The sequence below is a fragment of the Schistocerca serialis genome, chromosome 6 (assembly GCF_023864345.2).
Source record: "Schistocerca serialis cubense isolate TAMUIC-IGC-003099 chromosome 6, iqSchSeri2.2, whole genome shotgun sequence".
NCBI lineage: Eukaryota > Metazoa > Arthropoda > Insecta > Orthoptera > Acrididae > Schistocerca > Schistocerca serialis.
In genome coordinates, this window is record NC_064643.1 from 48,621,297 (window position 1) to 48,642,127 (window position 20,831).

The window sequence follows — 20,831 nt, forward strand, 5'->3', positions numbered from 1 at the left end:
ATGCCTTCCAAAGTTGGGCTAGTTCCATATTCGTGGCGTGGAATGTTTTTGCGTTATCTATATATATCGTGCGGGGTAGTTCACGTCTTCCGGCGAATCGCTGAAGTGCCATAAGAAACTTGTCCGTTGACAAGTCTATACATAGTTCGAGGTGTACAGCTCGTGTGGTAGCATATGTGAAAAGAGTGATATATGACTTGTGCGTTTCCTTCCCCACGTTGATGAATAGTGGGCCAGCAGAGTCTATTCCAGTTATAGCAAATGGTTTGGCAGGTGAAACTCGTTCAGGTGGCAGCGGTGCTTCGATCTGTTGCCCTCGTGGATTCTTCAAGATCTTGCATGCGAGGCATGAGTGTAGGATTCTTTTGATGGCCTGACAAGCTCTAAGGATCCAAAATTCAGTTCGCAGTTCGGATAGTACAGAACGAACACCAAAGTGATGGAGGCGGATGTGTGTCTCTCGAATAACCAATTGTGTGAAGTGGTGGGAACCGTCAAGGAGTACAGGATGTTTTTGTTCCCTATTTAGGCTAGTGCACTGCAGTCGACCTCCTAGACGTATCAGTCCATCTTCTAGGAAAGGATTGTATCGAGCGATTTTTGACTCTCTTGGCAGTGGTAAGTTATTCTGAAGTGCATCTAATTCGCTGGGGAAGGAATCTCTCTGGCCCACTCGAATCCAATACATTTTGGCAGCTGATAATTCGGTGGCTGTAAGTTCTCCTGAAGATTTATTCTTCTGACGAATTTTGTGTAGGAAACAGAGTGTCCAAGCTGTGATACGAATGAGCTTCCAGTATGAACTGAATTTAAGTAAGTTCAAAAGGGTCGTTGGCGTAGATATCGACAAAACTTGGCTCTGGGTTTTCTTCCTCTTTTCTTCGGGAGGAAGTCGTACCATCGTTGGAGTATCGTTGTTTGGCCAGCATTCAGGAGGGCGTGTAAGCCAAGGCGGTCTGTGCCACCAAATGTCCAAAGAATTCATTTGGTAGCCGAGGAGTCCACTTGAGAGGTGGTCAGCAGGATTGTCTGGTCCTGGGCAGTGTTTCCATTGCGTGGGAGTCGTGTGTGTTTGTATCTCAGTTACCCGATTACAAACAAAGGTCTTCCATCTGTTAGGATCACAGCGAATCCAACTTAGTGTTATTGTAGAATCCGTCCACAATATCGCATGGGCAGTTTTAAAGTCTGTTGTGCGGCAAAAGTAACATAATAGTCTGGTCCCAACTACTGCTGCTAAAAGTTCGAGTCGAGGCAATGTCACCTTCTTAATAGGAGCAAGTCTGTTCTTGCTACAGACTAAATGGGTTACGACGTCATCATCTAAGACGGTACGAATGTACAAAGCTGCTCCATATGCCTTTTCCGAGGCGTCACAGAATACATGCAGCTGAGAGTCTCTTCCATGAGCTGTAGCTATCCATCTAGGGACACGTATATGTGACAATGAAGGTAAGCTAGATATCCAAGTGCGCCATCGTGCCCCTAAGTCCCACGGCATAAGTTCATCCCAGCCAATTCCTCGGCACCATGTGTCCTGGAATAGCAATTTCCCAACAAGAGAAACTGGGGAAAACAGTCAGAGTGGGTCGTAGAATTTAGCCGTACATTGTAAAAGGAGTCGTTTGGTGGCTGGCTCTTCTGACGACCTTCTGATGATTTCGCTAGGATCGATACAGAAGTAGCCACCTGCAGTGTTCCAGTCTACGCCTAAAACTTGATTCTGGGTGTGGAGTTCTCGCCCTTCTGCCCTCCAGATAGTGTGGAGTTGGTAGCCCATTTTGATAAGGGGAGACTAATCAGTTTCATTAGGGTTACAAGTTCATAGTATATAGTTATAACCAAATTATCACCTTCTACTGAGATCACAAAGTCGTCCATGTACACAGTCTTGTTTATAAGTGGTGCTACGGTGGGAAATACTGTCATACACTTGTCGGCAAGTTCTCTTAGTGTTGCAGAAAATAAAAATGGGCTGCAGGTCAGGCCGAATGGGAGTCTGTTAAAACGGTATTCTGTTAGTTCGTCCGTCGTTTGAAGATTTCCTGTTTGATCCTGGCCAATTTTGAACCAGAAGAATCTGGTCAAGTCTTTGTCCTTTTCGTTCAAGGTTAATTGAAGGAAAGCTTGTGTGATGTCCGCGACGATAGCCGTAGAATATAGTCTGAAACGCAGTAAAATTTCCAGAATCTCTGGTAATAGGTTCGGTCCTACTTCTAATACCTCAATCAGAGAAGGTGCATTGTTTCCGTGAGATGAGGCGTCAAAGACTATTCTCCACTTAGTGGTTCCGTATTTCTCCTTCCTCACTGCATGATGAGGGAGATAAAATAGCTCCTTTCCTGAGAGTGGGGTGGGAGCAACCTCTACTTGCCCCTTCGTAATGTAGTCTAGCATAAGATCGAAATAGATTTGCTTAAATGTCTCTTGACGTTGAAATCTTTCCCTAAGGTGCTTGAATCGTTTTTCCGCGATAGGTCTGTTACTCGAAAGCACTTAATGTTGCATTTTGGGAAGTGTAACGACTGCTCGATGATCCTTTATAGAGAAAGATGCTCTAAACTCTTCAAGAAGTCTCGTATCCTTGTTGTTCACAGGTAGATCCTGATCGGGAGTAATCCCTATAGTTTCCAAGTCCCAAAAGCGTCTGAAATCATTGTCAGAGTGCAGAGGAGATCGGTCAGTCTGAGCAAAATTTACCACGGTTGCATGCACACAGGCTTGTGACTTGTTACCACTAAGTATCCAGCCAAACAGAGAAGGAACTAACACTAAGGTTTCAGAGATGCGTATGGGCGAATTGTGCTTCACTATCTTCCAATAAAAATCGCCTCCTACAAGAATCTCCACGGAAAGATCTTCTGTTGAATCGGTTTTCGGATCTGCTAGCGTAATCTTACGGGCATCTGGTAAACTCTTTATATGTTGTGGAACCGAAGGATGGTGAGAAATAACGTGAGTACTTTCGAAGGCAGTAAGTGGCACTGAAGAATTCTGCCAAAGGCCCTTCATATTAAACTGAACAAGCCTGCGGTGGCGTGGGCGTGTAGGGTTTGATTCAAAGGAACAAACGGTTAGTTCTTGTCGGTGTACCGTTTGCAGTTTCAGATCGTCAATCAGCGATTTTGTTATGAAGCTGGACTGACTACCTGCGTCCAATAGACATCGCGTTGTCTTGCTCATTCCTGTAGGTCCTGAGACGCATACTTGAGCTGTCTGAAGGTACGTATATCCGTGGGGAGCGACAGATACCTTTCCCACGGAAGTGACGTTTGTCTGACCCGCAGGACCCCTAATATCCTTTCGTTCCTCACAAATGGACTTATGATGCAGTCTTTTACAGTTAACACACCGAGCCTTTTCCTTCTTTTTGCAATTTGACACTTTGTGCCCACGTTGAAGACAAAGAAAGCATCTGTTTGCTAGTTTCAATTTAGCTATTCGATCATTAACGCGTACGATCTTCTTACAGTCTTGCGCCCAATGACCGCCAGATTCACAAAAGACGCAGAATGGTTCCTTTTACGCTGGTATCCTTCGGAGTCGATCTTTTAGATTTCGCGTGTACGTGAAGTGTGGACGCTGTGGGAAGGTTACTAGAAGTGCTTGAAAATTCACCGCGTATCTTCTGCGTGGTAAGCGCCCCGTCGACTTCCTCGTTCAGAAACTCCATCAGTTGCAAAATGTCCCCTTCGGATATTCCTGTACGCTTGGCGTGAATTATCCAGCGGCGGCATATGTCATCCGGAAAAGCGCGTAAAATTTTCGGCGCGAGGACTCGACCGTATCCGTTCACGTCTTCCCCAAGTGCCCGGAGAGCCTGAATACGTCGTTGGCATTCAATGAATGTTGAATTAAGTTCCTCTGGGGTGGACAGCTTAATTGGTTTTATGGCTTCGAGATAATCTAAGTGGGCTTGAATTATTCGATCCTTGTTGCCATAACGCGCTCGGAGAATCCTCTTCGTTTCTGCGTACGTCTCGGCCGTCACCGCAATACCGTCCACTAAATGCTTTGGTTCTCCCGAGAGATAGCCGCGAAGAAAAATGTGTTATTGATTGTAGTTACCGTCGGATCTTTGTCAACTGACTGCTCAAACTGCTCCCAGAATCGTGCCCATGTCTCGATATCGCCTGAAAAAGGCTCAAGTTTGATCGGCGGAAGTTTTACTGAAGCTGTGGGAACACTCATTGTTTCAGATTGTGCCGGCGGATTGTCGGGAATCTTTATGTCTGCTACCGATTTCGCAAGCTGTTTCTCTATTTCGTGAGACAATCGGGAAATTGTGAGTTTCGCGGTGTCTATATAATCTTCGCATTTAGGAACATCTTCTTCGTATTCGTCATCGTCTAACAACTCGTGAATATCCTCATCTAATTAACGAGGCGGTTCAGAACACTTCCCAATCTTTGTAATATTTATAATCCGCGATTTCCGATGTGTCGGACAACCTTGCAACTTCCGCTACGAGTCGCGTAATGTTTGCTCTTTCTCTCATACGTTTTCTCTTTAGAGAATGTAATTGCGCTTCTGGTTTGTGGTGTGGCACGTCCATTCCGTCCGATTACTCCAAAGTTTAAAGCAGTGTCGGCTAGCGATCAGCTGGTCCTAGTAAGGCGTAATCTTTGGATCGCTAGTCGAAGTAGTTCAATTGATGGTCGCTAGATGGCAGCACTAGTCATAAACAATCTACAGGCGTAGCGTAGGACCTGATAATTCGTTAAAGCGCTAATCGAACAGCTACAATAGCAGTACACAGCGGCAATAATGTAATCAGTTGCCTTTACAAAAATGCACTACAAAACATGTTGCGTGATAATTCAGTTGAACTTAGCTGTGTATGCAGGCGGATTTCGTCGAAGAGCTTGTTGCGTGGTCTGACAAATCGCTGCAGTAAGCCCCGTCGTAGTATTGCCGCGTGACGTGCGTCCAGAATTGGTGTTTCACAACGCCAATCGTGGAAATTGTCTCGGGCAAAGTCTATCCCGGGTTTCAGCACCAAATTCTTACGCCGTGAATCACAGTAGAGCAGCGATTAGCAGTCTAACAACTTTATTACATAGTCACAGAACATACAATAAAACAAGTCAAAGATACAGTGTCGTAAGAGTAAACAAACAGTCTCTCACTTGCGAGAAGTACATCACTCTGTGACAAATGTGTTACTTGGTGAAGTTCGGTGGCAGGAGGAGCAAGACATCTGGTCTGGTGAATACTGGGTTATAAATACAAAATCAAATAGGGGTAATGCAGGAGTAGGTTTAATAATAAATAAAAAAAATAGGAGCGCAGGTAAGCATAGTGAACGCATTACTGTAGCCAAGATAGACACGAAGCCCACATCTACTACAGTAGTATAAGTTTATACGCCAACTAGCTCTACAGATGACAAAGAGGTTGAAGAAATGTGTGATGAGATAAAAAAAAATCATTCAGATAGTGAGGGGAGACGAAAATTTAATTGTCATGGGGGACTGGAATTCGATAGTAGGAAAAGGAAGAGAAAGAAAACTAGTAGGTGAATATGGAATGGTGGGAAGGAATGAAAGAGGAAGCTGGCTGGTAGAATTTTGTGCAGAGCATAACTTAATCATAGCTGACACTTGGTTTAACCCTCATGAAACAAGGTTGTATACGTGAAAGAGGCCTGTAGACACTGGAAGGTTGCAGATCAGGTTTTTAAATTGTAAGACATTTCCAGGGCCAGATGTGAACTGTGACCACAATTCATTGGTTATGAACTGTAGGCTAAAACTGAAGACAGTACAACAAGGTAAGAATTTAAGGAGTTGCTACATGAATAAACTGAAAAAGCCAGCGGTTGTAGAGAGTTTCAGACAGAGCATTAGGGACTGATTCACAAGAGTGGGGGAAAGAAATACAGTAGAAGAAGAATGGGTAGCTTTGAGAGATGAAATAGTGAAGGCAGCAGAGGATCAATTAGGTAAAAAGACGAGGGCTCGTAGTAATCCTTGGGTAGCAGAAGAGATATTGAATTTAATCGACGAAAGGAGAAAATATAAAAGTGCAGTAAATGAAGCACGCAAAAAGGTATACAAACGTCTCAAAAATGAGATTGACAAGAAGTGCAAAATGACTAAGCAGGGATGACTAGAGAAAAAATCTAAGGATGTAGAGGCATACGTCACTAGGGGAAGGTAGATACTGCCGACAGGGAAACTAAAGAGACCTTTGGAGAAAAGATAAAAACTTGTATGAATATCAAGAGCTCAGATGGAAAACCAGTTCTAAGCAAAGAAGGGAAAGCAGAAAGGTGGATGGAGTGTATTGAGGGTCTATACAAGGATGATGTACTGGAGAGCAATATTATGGAAATGGTAGTGGACATAGATGAAAATTAAATGAGAGATATGATAATGTGTGATGAGTTTGACAGAGCACTGAAAGACGTGAGTTAATAAGGCCCCGTGAGTAGACAACATCCCATTAGAACTACTGATAGCTGTGGGAAAGCCAACCCTGACAAAAGTCTACCATCTAGTGAGCAAGATGTATGAGACAGGCGAAATACCTTCAGACTTCAAGAAGAATATAATAATTACAATCCCAAAGAAAGCAGGTGTTGACAGGTGTGAAAATTACCCAACTATCAGTTTAATAAGTCATGGCTGCAAAATACTAACACGAATTCTTTACAGATGAATGGAAAAACTGGTAGAAGCTGACCTCAGGGAAGATCAGTTTGGATTCTGTAGAAATGTCGGAACACGTGATGCAATACTGACCCTATGACTTATCTTAGAAGATAGATTACGGAAAGGCAAGGCTACGTTTCTAACATTTGTAGACGTAGATAAAGCTTTTGACAATGTTGACTGGAATATTCCCTTTCAGATTCTTAAGGTGGCAGGGGTAAAACACAGGGCTCCCTGTGTTTTACCCCTGCCACCTTAAGAATCTGAAAGGGAATATTCCAGTCAACATTGTCAAAAGCTTTATCTACGTCTACAAATGTTAGAAAGGCAATTTACAATTTGTACAGAAACCAGACTGCAGTTATGAGTTGAGGGGCGCGAAAGGGTAGCAGTGGTTGGGAAGGGAGTGAGACAGGGTTGTAGCATATCCCCGATGTTATTCTATCAGCATATTGAGCAAGCTGTAAAGGAAACAATAATAATTCAGATTAGTAATTAAAATCCATGGAGAAGAAATAAAAGCTTTGAGGTTTGCCGATGACATTGTAATTCTGTCAGACAGCAAAGAACCTGCAAGACCAGTTGAAAGGAATGGACAGTGTCTTGAAAGGAGGATATAAAATGAACATCAACAAAAGCAAAACGAGGACAATGGAATGCAGTCAAATTAAATCGGGTGCTGCTGAGGGAATTAGATTAGGAAATGAGACACTTAAAGTAGTAAAGGAGTTTTGCTATTTGAGGAGCAAAAGAATTAATGATGGTCGAAGTAGAGAGGATATAAAATGTAGGCTGGGAATGGCAAGAATAGCATTTCTGAAATTTGTTAACATCGAGTATAGATTGAAGTGCCAGGAAGTTTTTTCTCAACATATTTGTATGGAGTGTAGCCATGTATGGAAGTGGAACATGGAAGATAAGTAGTTTAGACAAGAAGAGAATAGAGGCTTTTGAAATGTGGTGCTACAGAAGAATGCTGAAGATTAGCTGGATATATCATGTAGCCAATGAGGAGATACTGAATAGAATTGCGGAGAAGAGGAATTTGTGGCACAACTTGTCTAGAAGAAGGGATCGGTTGGTAGGACACATTCTGAGGCATCAAGGGCTCACCAATTTAGTATTGGAGGGAAACGTGGTGGGAAAAGTCATAGAGGGGCAGCAAAAGATGAATACACTAAGCAGATTCAGAGGGCTGTAGGTTGCAGTAGTTTCTCGGATCTGAAGAGGCTTGCACAGGATAGAGTAGCATGGAGGGCTACATCCAACCAGTCTCTGGACTGAAGACCACAACAACAAAAACAATAACAAGGGCTGGACAAAAACTTGGGAACACCGCACCAAATGCATGCTCGAACAAACGTGTAGATATTAGCTGACCCTGCAGGTTGCGCTGTTGTAGTTGACCACGAACAGCACGTGTGCAATATCCTCTATATGTTGCAAGTGTCAGTCACTGTCTGGATAGTGTTCTTTGTTGTTCTGAGTGCATTATGTCAAAGCTATGTGAATTCAACTGTGGACAAATTGTGGGTTCTTGTATGGTGGGTGCCTCTGTAACCAAAGTAGCCATAGTGTTTGATGTTTCAAGAGGCACTGTATCAAAGATTTATGTGGCATACAGGAAAAGCTGAAAAACATTTTCCACTAAGTCACATTGCAGATGAAATAGTGTGTTGTGTGATTGTGGCAGACTGTCACTGAAGAGGATTGTGATGAAAAATTTACATCAAAGGATTATGTGACCATTTTATCCGATCAGGTCCGTACCCTAGTAGACGTTGATTCTCCAGTGACGATGTTGTGCTATTAGATGACAGGGCCCCAGTTCACACATGTGACATCTCCCAGGACTTGTTTTGTGAGCACGGGGAGGAATTGTTGCATTTCCCCTGGCCACTAAAGTCACTGTATCTCAATATTATTGAGCCTTGGAGATATGCGTTTGAGACAAAGATGGACGATCACTATCCACCTCCATTGTCATTATCTGAATTTGTCACTATTTTGCAGGAAGAACAGTATAAGATTCCCTCATAAGCCGTACATAGCTGGGAACCTGGCCTTTATTTTGAGTGAGAATACTGCGTTGTGTAAATTCCTGATTCACCTCCAGACTGCTATCCTGAAGATGAAAAAATTCTTTACTTTATTGTGTTAACTGACACTTCTATGTGCACATGTACTTTTCACAGAACTTTGCTATTAATTTTACATGTCTATTGAGTGTATGTTTTTCCACTCCATCCCCAGGATGGTTCAGCAGCAGTAATCCAGTTTTCAGATAAAAAGGCAGTCTATGTTGCACATCCTTATTTGAAAGTTGATGTATTGTGTGCTAGTGGTGCAACTTCAGAATTCCTGTAAATTAATCATAAGATATGTATTACATGAATTTTTGACCACGAGCCTGTCCTATCCCTGCTAAGTAACTATTGACTTCAGTGCCATATAAAAAGAAATTGCCTCTAACATTGTAAATGACACTAGTTGGAAAATAAACAGCGAATGGAGTGTAACTGCAAATATAAAATTGGGAGACTGGAAAGATAAATAAATTTTTATAAAAATTCCTCATCTAGCAGATAACTACAAAAATAGACTGTCCGTATACCTTAACACGAAGAACCAAACTGAGAGTTATTAGTCACACTCACCCAGTCGTGGAGAAAACAAGTTTACGTATAGGCTTACGGTAAAAGGGCACGTCGGGGTGACAGCAAACTGCGTACTGATCTAACGTTGATGAACAGTTGATTGTAAGTGCCGAGTGACAGTGCTGCTTGTGTCTAGTATGTGGCCATCATTCACATATTGAAGTACAAAATAATGGCAGAAATAAATTAATTAAATAAATTAATAGTTATTAAGTAATACCTTATACCACTGTTTTTCTTTACTCTTCAGTGCATGAATAGTGACCACGTACCAGGAAATATTATCACAGTCACTTGGCACTTACAATGGGCTACTTTTTGGCATTAGATCGGTACGTGGCTCACTGCTGCAGCCGACACAGTGCACAGTGCAGTTTTTAGTTTACTATACCAGAGTATAAGAATCGCCAACCAACCTACAATCAAGAAACCTGTAAAAATTACATGCCTCACTGGACAGCAGCGGCAAGGCGAGGAAACGTACACTGCCGTTACATACACCAACCCCCAGGACAGGTAAATGGAGCATTAGCAGTCATGAGACAGGAAAAATATCACTGGTTGAACTTAACAAATAGTAACAAACTGAATGCAATAAATAGTAATTAGACGTCCAGGAATGTTAATCAGATCCGCCTTCCCCAAGCACTCCACTCACTGCTCTTTACCTCGGGAACACTACAAGCAGCAACACGGACCCAAGTCACTGAAGAATCGCAAGATCTCACTATGGTAGAGGTTTCTCTACTTGAATCCAAACGCACTCAACTTAAAACTTGCAGGATCCGGTTTACCACGAGGTTGTGCACCCTCGTGATCACAGGCCTTTGATCCGGCAGTCCCGGCGTGTTCTCGCAGTGCGCAGACCTGGTTACTCCTGAGTCCCCACCCAAACTGCTCACTGACACGGCCCAAAAGAAGACAATGTCACCCCGAAGGTAGGGCCACAGTCACTACATATTGATAACCGCCACTGCTGCCACTCGCGGACAGGCAGTGCTTGCAAAACCAGGTGGCACCAGTCAACGTGAGAAGAAGACAGGCAACCGCAGCCATGTCAACTAAACAATACGGTCTGGCCTCCCAACAGAGGACAGAAACCTACAGACAGTACCAATGCGAGTCGCAGCTTGGTTCACTGATCTCGTTGGAGACTCTTTAATTTGGCTGTACATTCTCCTGGACCAACTTGATCAGTGCACGTAACTCACATTCCTGCGAGATGTTCTGCTAGGCATGCTGAATGATGTCCCTGTACCTATCTGTCACCACAATCGATTCCAGCATGATGGAACCCCCATGCATTTAAACAGACAGGTGAGGGCACATCTGCAGGAAACTTTTCCTGGATGAAGGGCAGGTTCTTTGACCTCAAAGAGTGGGAGGTCTTTCCCCATCAGAATAATGTTAGTTGCAACCTGGTTAATGATCAGGTCATTATGAGAAACTACTTGCTCAAACGCAGTGAAAAATACGACCTGTGGGGTATGAAATAGGCCCTGACCTCTTGCCAATATGTTGCAGCTACTGACACACTATTGTATGAGTGCTGTGGTTATATTATTGAACATATGTAACTTTCTCCATATTATACTGGTTTAGATGCATGTATATTGTTAATAACAGCAATTCATTATCCTTTTTTTTGTACTTTATAATTAAAAATCTATATGAAGCAGAACAGAGATCAATACTCTCTATATCCATTATGGTCTGGCAAATCACATAAATGATCTAGCTTGGTGATATGGCATCATCTATTAACTATTCAATAAGTAATATGGGCTAAATACTTCATCACGATGATTAAAGTAAAAAAGAAAAAAATATTCAAATCAATTCCAGTAGTCACAGCATACATCATATCCACCCTAGTTGCTTGTAAATTTTTATGAAACTGATTTTATCTATGCTTTTAAAGATTAACAAAGAAAAAAAGGCTCACAAGGATTGAGTCTGGTACTTATATGCTCTAATGTTAACTGTTAAATGTGGTAGTAAGTCAGTACAGCAGCATCAATAATCTTACTTGTGTTTTATTTCATTCCTATGCAACTTTTAAATTTTATTCGAGACCATAATTGCCTTACTATGAAAGTTATATATTATGTAGTTCATATGGAGGGCACCACACAGCCAACTGATGTGTTCTATGTAATTACTACCTCCATTACACTGTAGTCTTTAATGAACTGTCACATGACACTGAACAACAGGTGTAGACATACTATGGCATGTATAACAACTCTGAAGCGCTGGTATGTGATTTAATGTACAAGCAGTATAGAGTGTGTGATGAGCTGTAATTTTTGTGTATTATGCTTTATGTACTTCTTGTATTGAAGAATTGTTGATGGCTAGTTACTAGCTGAAATATGGGTCTGCTCTAATAAGGCTCTAATGGAGATGAAAATTATGTCACGGTCATTGTGCACCTTCCTAGTGGTAGGTAATGTGATGTGTATAAATTTATGCAACACAATCTCCTAAACTAGTTCAGATTCATGCAGAAAGTGATTGTGGTAGGAATTAACTTTGACATAAGTAATGAAATATCTAATTTCACTAAGTGACTCAATAAGTGATATGATAAACACTCTTCTCTAAAAACAGTAAGTGTAAAGAGAAAATATACACCATGGATTACAGACAACCACATGCACTTTATGAGCATCAGACACACTGTACACAGGATCTATGAGTGGCAACCGACCTCTCCTTTAATCAACTATAAACAGAGTTAGTCAACCTGTGAGAAGTACAAAACTTAGGTATGCGCACTCGCTAAATGAGAACTTTCACAGGTCCACTATTACGTGGAAAAACCCAAGAGGTGTAGGAAGAGTGAAACCCCAATTCGCAGCTGAACCCCTTTTACCTATTGAGAATCTAAATGAGTGTTTTGCCATGCTAAAATCTCTACTTGAGTAATGAATTAGGGTGAAGACCATGGACTCTTTTAAAGTGTGTGTGGTTGCCACAAACGAAAAATTTTTCCTGCAGCTGGTAAGCCGTAACACGGTCAAGAAGTCAGTTGGATAGATTCGTTCAGCAGCTGCAGGAAATAATAATATTACAGTGCAAGTTATCAACTTTCATGTTTATCCACTACTGCCCAAAATATCCGACATTTCAAGCATTCTCTAAGCTCCAGCATCTTCCTAACAGCCTGGAAGCAGGGACCTGTAAAACCTATACCTTGTGAAGAATCTGCCGAACTGCCTTCTGACTACAGGGCCATATGCATTCTGCCAGCATTAGCCAAAACTATAGAATACATAGTTAAGAACAACTTTTTAATTGTGTAACATTAGATAACCTTTTCGACTGGGACCAGCGGGACATGCAAAACTTTTAGTGTGCTGGATGTGTGGGCCACATACAGGCCGATCCTCGACCTGCCTCAGCTTTGCTTGTTTCTTCCCAGAAGTACTCAATACAGCACGACATTTCATTTGTTATTGTGCTGTGGTGTTTTTTGGTTGCCACAACTCTATTTAGTTGGGCAGAATTGAGGTGTCAGTGCCTGGTGTCCTTTGCTGGTAGTTCACGGTATGAAGGATGTTCACAGGGTCCGTCGCTGTTTGCACAAAAAGAGGCAGTCTAGCAAACTCTCATCACAAGCCTCTAAAAAGGATTGGGATTGACTGAAGAGAGGGATGAGAATTCTCAACATCCATTATACAGTCGTATATTATATGGGTACTGCAGATTTGCTGTGAAACGATATTACAGCACTCTGTAGAAAGAATGGGAACATTACTTGACAGTGAATGAACAGTCACACCAGTCAACAGACTGGATTCAGTGACCTGTACATCTAGAAGCGGAGTGTTCTAAATATGAAGAAGAAATTGGCGATACGAATAGCAAAATTTCTAAAATAGCACACATTATTTCACTATCAGTTGCAGAGAGGTTTTAGTGGCGCACAAAGACGAGCGTGAAGGCTTTATGTATTACTGCAAAGTATGTCGGTTAAGTCGAGGAGCGTGCCTAGACCGATTTTCAGATATAAAAACTTACTGTTGTAGAATTTATGGAGGAAAAAGGAGCACAGGAATGAAACTTAGAACATCAGGAATGGATTGCAGACCTTCCATTTTAAGTAGACTCGACTGTACTCTACCCACAGTAAGACATTGCAAGATGAGAAACAATTTATTTCTGATTTTATGGGCATGCATTTAAAACGAAAAGCACATTGTGGAATGGAAAAATTCCTACATCTTGCTAACTGTATGTAACAATTGGAACAAAACAGTCAGAACCTTGGGATGTAGTATCAGAGCTCCCACGAGGATCAGCATTCTGCCTGTGAGTCTTCTCGTTATATGTTGATGATGTGTCAACTTTTCTCGTCCATTGCAAATATATATACACGAAGATGAGTTCGTCAATGGCCATGCCTCGATGGTAACATCGGTTCCCATCAGATCACCGAAATTGAGCACTGTCAGGCTCGGCTAGCACTCGTGCGGGTGACCGAACGGGACTGCCAAGTGCCGTAGGTGTGTGGTGTGCACTCAGCCCTCGTGAGGCCGATAGGGGACTCCAGAAGTAGTGGCTCTGGTCACGAAAACTGACAACAGATGGGAGAGCGGTGTGCCGACCACATGCTCCTCCGTATCTGCATCCGCTGTCTTCCGTCAGCTGAGGATGACAAAGAAGTTGGTCGGCACTGTCGGGCCTTCCGAGGCCCGTTCAGATGGAGTTTAGCTTTAGTTTTAGATGATGAGTTCAGTTGTATTTAAGTGCAAGCCTGACAAACCTGTGTACAGCCATTTGGCAGGTAAATGCTGATTTATTTGCTCATCACAATAGGTGCTGAACACAGGTTTGAAAGTTAAGCCATCTAAAATGCAAGCAACCTCAGTCACCCACAAAAGACTTATTAGTCCTCAGTTCAGAAATCTCTTCCAGTGTTAAACCTAAATGGCACAGAAATAACCTTTTCTTCTCCTGTAAAGAACTTGGTGCTAATTCTGGGCCACCATTTATACTGGACTGAACATACAACTGCAGCCCGTAGGAATGTATCACGTCGTCCCCTATAGAAATATAAAAAAGTATTTCGAGCTCAAAATCTCGTAGAGTCACTAATACTCCCCACACGTGACTCCAGCGATGATATTCTCCGAGGACTGTATGAAAGCTCACACGGCCTGTAACTGGTGATGGACAGTGTGTTTGCTGTATTGTCTTTTCAGTCATTGCATTCCCTTTTATTTGTCTTCAACTCTTACAGTATTATCTGAATGTTCTCAATAAAGTAAAGTCCTCTCTGTAGCAGTACATGAAACTACCATGTCCTCTGAATCATTTTCTGTATCAGGAACCTGACTTTGAAACAATATTCCTCAAAATATTAGAGAAATTTGTTGCTCACAACACCCGATAGCTCACAAATGTGCAGCTTTTCACTCAGTGGTACACTGTCTCATATCTGACCCCATGTCCACAGACGATTTTAAAGCAGAGTTGGATACAATAAAATCTATTGCCACAGCATGGTTACAGTCCAGTCTTTATTGACTACACCTTTCGTAGGAAACAAAAACGGAAAATTAAACCCCTCCTCTATGCCCCATCTGCTGCCGTATCCCCTGTCTGCAACAAATGGTGTACATTACCATATCTAGGAGAGGTACCGTGGCTTGTAGCCAAAGCACTGGAAGCCTGCAAGTACAGGCTTTCGTACTATGTTAACACTTTAACGTCCGCACGTCTCATACAAATTTATTTGCTTGGTGCACGCAGCGCTAAGTCGGATTACTTGGCTTGTCGCTGGCCGCTTGCCACCTTTCTGTTGATGACAAACTTCAAACACATTGACTTTTGCGCGCTTTAATTTTCCAGAAATCCTTTATTTTGCCAAATAGTTCTACAAACTCGAATTTTCTTCTCAAGTAACTTCTCTGCAAGTTCTACACTGTTATAATAATTATCCATGCAGAGGTGATGCCATTTTCCATCAGAAGGTGTCAATAGTTCCGTCACTGCTTTTGCTAAGGGCTGTCCAGCGCCAGAATATATCTTGAATGAGGAAATGTATACCATACTCGAATCACACAGCATCCGAATGAGTATGTCGTATTTCGTAATTTTCGACAGATTGTAAACTTTTAAAATTTAAACGTCCATGCCATGGTATCATTCCTTCATCAATTGAGATGTTTTGACTTAGATTAAATGTTTCTTTAAACTTTTTGAAAACTAATCAATTAAGAGTTGCACTTTGATAAGCCGGTCGGCATTATCCAGTTTATTGTAGCTGTCAGAAAACTGTAAAAATGATATTTGTCTGAATCAGTTGCAGGACATCGTTTTGCAAAATATCAGTGTGTCTATCAACGGATTTGTTGACCAATAATCATTGATCATTGCTTTGCTTTCAATTCCCATAAGGATAGCAAGCCCAAACCATTTTCTAAGTTCGCATCCCGTAACATCGACAAATTTGGCATTTTTTAAAATCCAGTTTCCTCCCATTGCAATTTTGACTGTAGTACTTTTTGGTTTCGTTGCTAATATATTCAAATAGATCATTCCCAATATATAATTTTATGATATCCTCAACGCTCTGTGTATCTTTGGGAAATATGATTGGACTCGGGGATCTTTCAAATTTGTTATTGGTCCTCGCTAAATCAAAGTCTGACCACTGTGCACTGTCTTCTTCATCTGATTCAGCTGAATCAGTTGGTAAATTCTTCTTGGACACATTTCACTATCTTCCTACAATTCTGCTTCATTTTCATTTTTTTTATATCCAATGTCTTCTTCCCAATCGGACAAGTTGTCCGGTATGTCAGACAAGATGTCCACGCATTCATTATAAATAATCCTATTGTCTCTTTCATCCACCATGATGAAAGGGCACAAGTACTTATAAAAACAAAACACTTGTTGACATGTGTAACTTAATATTACCTAAACAAAACACCAACAGAATGCAAAAGATACTAACGTACTGTCGCCAGCCACTGCGCGATACTATGCTCATGACACCACTCTGGTGTCGCCGGCCGCTGAGTGATACTACGCAGACACCACTGTGGTGTCGCCGGCCGCTGAGTGATACTACGCAGACACCACTGTGGTGTCGCCGGGCGTTGACCGCTATTTCACGCACGACACCACTGTGGTGTTGCCGGACGGCATAGTGTTTAAGATGCAGTTGTTAGCCAACAGTGGGATATACAAAATTACCTGTTCTGACTGTGACGAGTTTTACATTGGTCAGTCAGTCAGAGGCATATCAACTAGGCCGGGTGAACACGAGCGCTACTGGAGGTTGCAAAATTCTGACTCCACATTTGCTGAGCATGTGCTGAGTGAGGGTCACAACTACCAGTCATACTACGATGGCCTTCACTTAGCGAACAAAGGCCGTAAACTCAGCCAGCTGGAAGCCCAGGAAATTAACAAACATCTAGCTTAAAGTCCTGATCTAATCCTAAATGACCGGACAAAGCTCTCCCAAATTTCACACAATCACCTCTGTTTTTCATTACTTCCCACACTGTCTGCTCCTACATATTCCCATTTTCCTGTATTCATTAAGTTCTTTCATTTTATTGAAATTGTCTATGTTATCCGATAAACTATAGTTTCAATTCCAGAATGAGATTTTCACTCTGCAGCGGAGTGTGCACTGTTACAAAACTTTCCTGGCAGATTAAAACTGTGTGCCACCCCGAGACTCAACTCGGGACCTATGCATTTCGTGGGCAAGTGCTCTACCATCTGAGCTACCTAAGCACGACTCACGCCCCGTCCTCACAGCTTTTCTTCCGCCAGTACCTTGTCTCCTACTTTCCAAACTTCACAGAAGCTCTTCTGCAAACCTAGCAGAAGTATCACTCCTGGAAGAAAGGTAGAGCACTTGTCCATGTCTGTAGTACAAACTAAATTATGTACACAGACAGTTCATCTGTGCTGGGAATTGAGAATTGTGATGATTTTTTCCTGTTGTTGACACTGATACTGGCAAAATATCAATCCCAGGAATTTCGAAACTTTCAAGAATGATTTGCTTTTAATTTTGAACTCTGATGACGAATGACAAAAGAAATATTTTTTGTGTGTGTGATATATTTACAGGTTACCTATTTTTGGACTTTCTTCCTTTATTTTTACTGCTTCTTGCCAAATTTCAGTATTATAGATTAACAGAAAGTACCCTCTAGGTTTTGGTAAGCGAGTTCAGAAGTATCAAAATATTTGACATAAATGGCTGCCTGTAGCTTTTGATTGTATCAATTTAGAAGCTACAACTTTTTACACCTCCGAGGGACCGTAGATCGTAGTATGTGACACGAATTTCAACTTGGTACATCTGTTCCTGAGAAAATGGGTATTTGACAGACAGATAGATTGACAATAAAGTAATCTCACAAGGGTTCTGTTGATACTGATTGAGGTACGGGACCCTAATGAGGCCCTAATGTGTTCAGACTAAATAAGCCATAAATAAATAGCACTGTACCTTAATGGGCAGTGTGTGAATGTGCCTAGAATGGAAATACACAGCTGTAGCTTTTGGTCCTTTGTTATTTTGATTTAAGTACAAGTCACACTTCATTGATTGCTCTCATTACTCATTACACATCAACATTCCTCACAGGTCTTCAAATGGTAGAGCTGGAGGCAGGTAAGGACATTAGGGAGATTTAGACATGTGTGTAAAGGGGGCGAGGATGTGGTTCGATAATGTAGTCTCATTCTCTGCCCGTATCTGTAGTCATCCTCTTGTGTGCAGTGTCTGAGTATAGCTATAATTTAATTAATTTGTTTGCAGGGTTGGAACAGGATATCAGTGAAGAGAGAAATTCCTGGAGAATCATTTGACAACGAATATGAGATGCAGGTATTGTGCAAATGAAATGGCAATCTTTATAAATCTATTATTTTTATTTTCATGACCAAATAGGGGTGACTAATATTTTGTTATGTAATATTATTTTGACTTCTCTTGTTGTTGTTTTGCTGGTGTTACAGTTACTCTTGTCATTGATGATTTGTTGTAAACCCTATCTTTTATTTTCTTATAGAATTTTTCGACAACATTACAGTGATTTTGTTACTGTGAGCAACCTGTTTCAAAATGAAAGTTCCTTATTGACTTCATCTCTTATGTTTTTGTGTGTTCCTGGCTTACTTGTTTTGTGTTTCAGGAGGCTTGGGAACCCTTGGTTAAGCAGGTGAAGCAGGAGCAGTCACCTATGGACACAGAAATTGGCAATGTGCATGAAGGACAGGTGTGTTGAATCTATGTTTTGAAAAAAGTCATTTTTCATGTATGACACTTTTTTGATTTGGAGCACACATCTCATTCCTCCGGTGATTTCTTGGGCATTATCAAGTTTCCTATTTGTTTCTTTAATAAATTTCCCAGAAATTAATTAAAGTAGTAACAAACTTAGATTTCAGCAAAGATATCCGTAACGAGTCCCTTGCCAACTTTGTACAGTATGTGCTTGCTTAATCATTATCTGTGAAGGCACATTTCTTACTATGAAAGTGAAACTTTTATGGTGTCGTGTCACATTCATAAAGAAGAATGTATCTTTGATCTGCTCAACTGCATAGTGTACAAATAGTCTCTGTCTCTCTCTCTCTCTCTCTCTCACACACACACACACACACACACACACACACACACAAAACCACAGGCAACTGTAGAACTCCTCAGCTGGGTAAACAGACTTGAAAGGTCTCTCCTAGTAGTGTTGTAGAGCAGATCTTTATTTGTTGTTTGAGTTCCACGTGGTCATATTTTTATTTGTAACCGATTGGTCACTTGTACTCCCTGCGTAGTCATTCAGAAAAGCAGCCTTTTTCCAGTAGTGACAATATTTTCTTAACTTCTTCTAGACTTACATTCTATTTTATAACTTGGGCAGTCATTGATATGAAAGCACTTATGTGTGTTTCATTTTGGTGTGATGAGTTATGGATATCTCAATCTCTCAGTGGATGTCATTACTGTTAGCAATGGTCACTTGCAGGAAGTTAATCCTGGAGAATTTCACTGTGTGTTTAATACTAGGAAGTAAGTAGTTGAGTTGCATTAACATGGTGTTGGTCCTTGATCCTGTATATTTTTCCACAGAATAGCACCAGCATATCATCTGCATTTCTCTTATACTAAATGATCTCTGCCATGTATGTGTATTTACTAACAAACTTAAACTAGCTTACGCAAATTCGGTATAGTAACTTACATAAGTCCGCAGAGTATAACCTATTTACAGGAGTGGCAGTTAATAAAAGTCAGTTCCGACTACAGATACATAACTTACGGTTCCTGGGGACAACAGGCTGACTAGTGAAGATTGGCATAGCCCGTAGCTCAGCATATTGACTTTGGTGGCAAAGACATAATTTGTTTAAAATTACTGTATTTAACCGATTATAACATGAAGTTTTTTCCCAAATTCTTCATTTGAAAATACGGGGTCATCTTATGTTTGCAGATTAAATTATTGCTGTTGAGGTCAACATTTTTACATTGTTTACTAGATTAATATTGAGGTTGTCCTACATTTATATTTGGCTATTGATATTTCGTACAACTTTATTTTGAATAGTTTTGAGGGTACAGATCAGCAAATAATGCTTTCATTCAAATAGGCTCCCCCCCCCCCCCCCCTCCTCCTCCATAAGTCTGGGGGTTAGAATAGGCCCGATGTACTCCTGCCTGTTGTAAGAGGTGACTAAGAGGAGTCTCAGATATTTTGGCCTTTAGTGATGATCCCCTGTAGAGTTTGACCTCTATTCTTCAAAATATTTCCAAAGAGGAAGCTAGTCAGGGAAGGGGGCCTTACGTGATGCATTGTGTCCTTCAGATGCTGAGACCGTTAGCTTCCTTCATCATTGTGGATCTGCAGTTCCACTCATTCTCCAGCCATTGTGCGCGGACACCTTCCTGGGTGCGTTTTCTAATGTTTTAATGACACAAGGAGCGGTGCGACATTGGATTGCATTCACAATTCACACCTCTCTCTCTCGTCAGTTGACTTACGTGGTATGTACAGCCGGTCTTCTTCTGTGGATAGCCGGCTACGTCCATCTTCAAAAACTTCTTCTCCGAAGAATACTACTGGTTAACGGAATTTATCAGTCTCTCTCTCTCTCTCTCTCTCTCTCTCTCTCTCTCTCTCTCTCTCTCTCTCTCTCTCTCTCTCTCTCTCACACACACACACACACATACACACAGAATACTTTTAGCTTCATCTTGGTATATTTCAGCTGCCACAAAGAACAACTTCACCACTTCTCACATAAATATTCGAATGGTTGCAAGTCAACCGATTCTTCTAGCATTAGACTCGATTAAATGCATTTACAATAGTGTAGCAAGACCAACACGTGAAGTACAATTAACCATTTTTTCAACTGTTCTTCTTTTTTCTTGTTACAATAACCAATGATATAAAACACCATAAGATACATAAACACTCCTTGTCCTTCCAATATGACTTCCGTGGTGCAAGCGACAAACACTTGTCAA

At 41.4% G+C, this 20,831-nt stretch overlaps 1 protein-coding gene across 1 annotated transcript in view; it reads left to right on the plus strand.

Annotated features, from left to right (window-relative positions):
- LOC126484232 (uncharacterized) overlaps positions 1–20,831 on the plus strand; it is a 421,255-nt gene that overhangs the window by 40,045 nt on the left and 360,379 nt on the right. The window contains exons 3-4 of the mRNA XM_050107648.1: positions 18,117–18,185; positions 18,493–18,576. Of these exons, the coding sequence (XP_049963605.1) occupies positions 18,117–18,185; positions 18,493–18,576 (153 nt within the window). The remainder of the gene's footprint in view (positions 1–18,116; positions 18,186–18,492; positions 18,577–20,831) is intronic.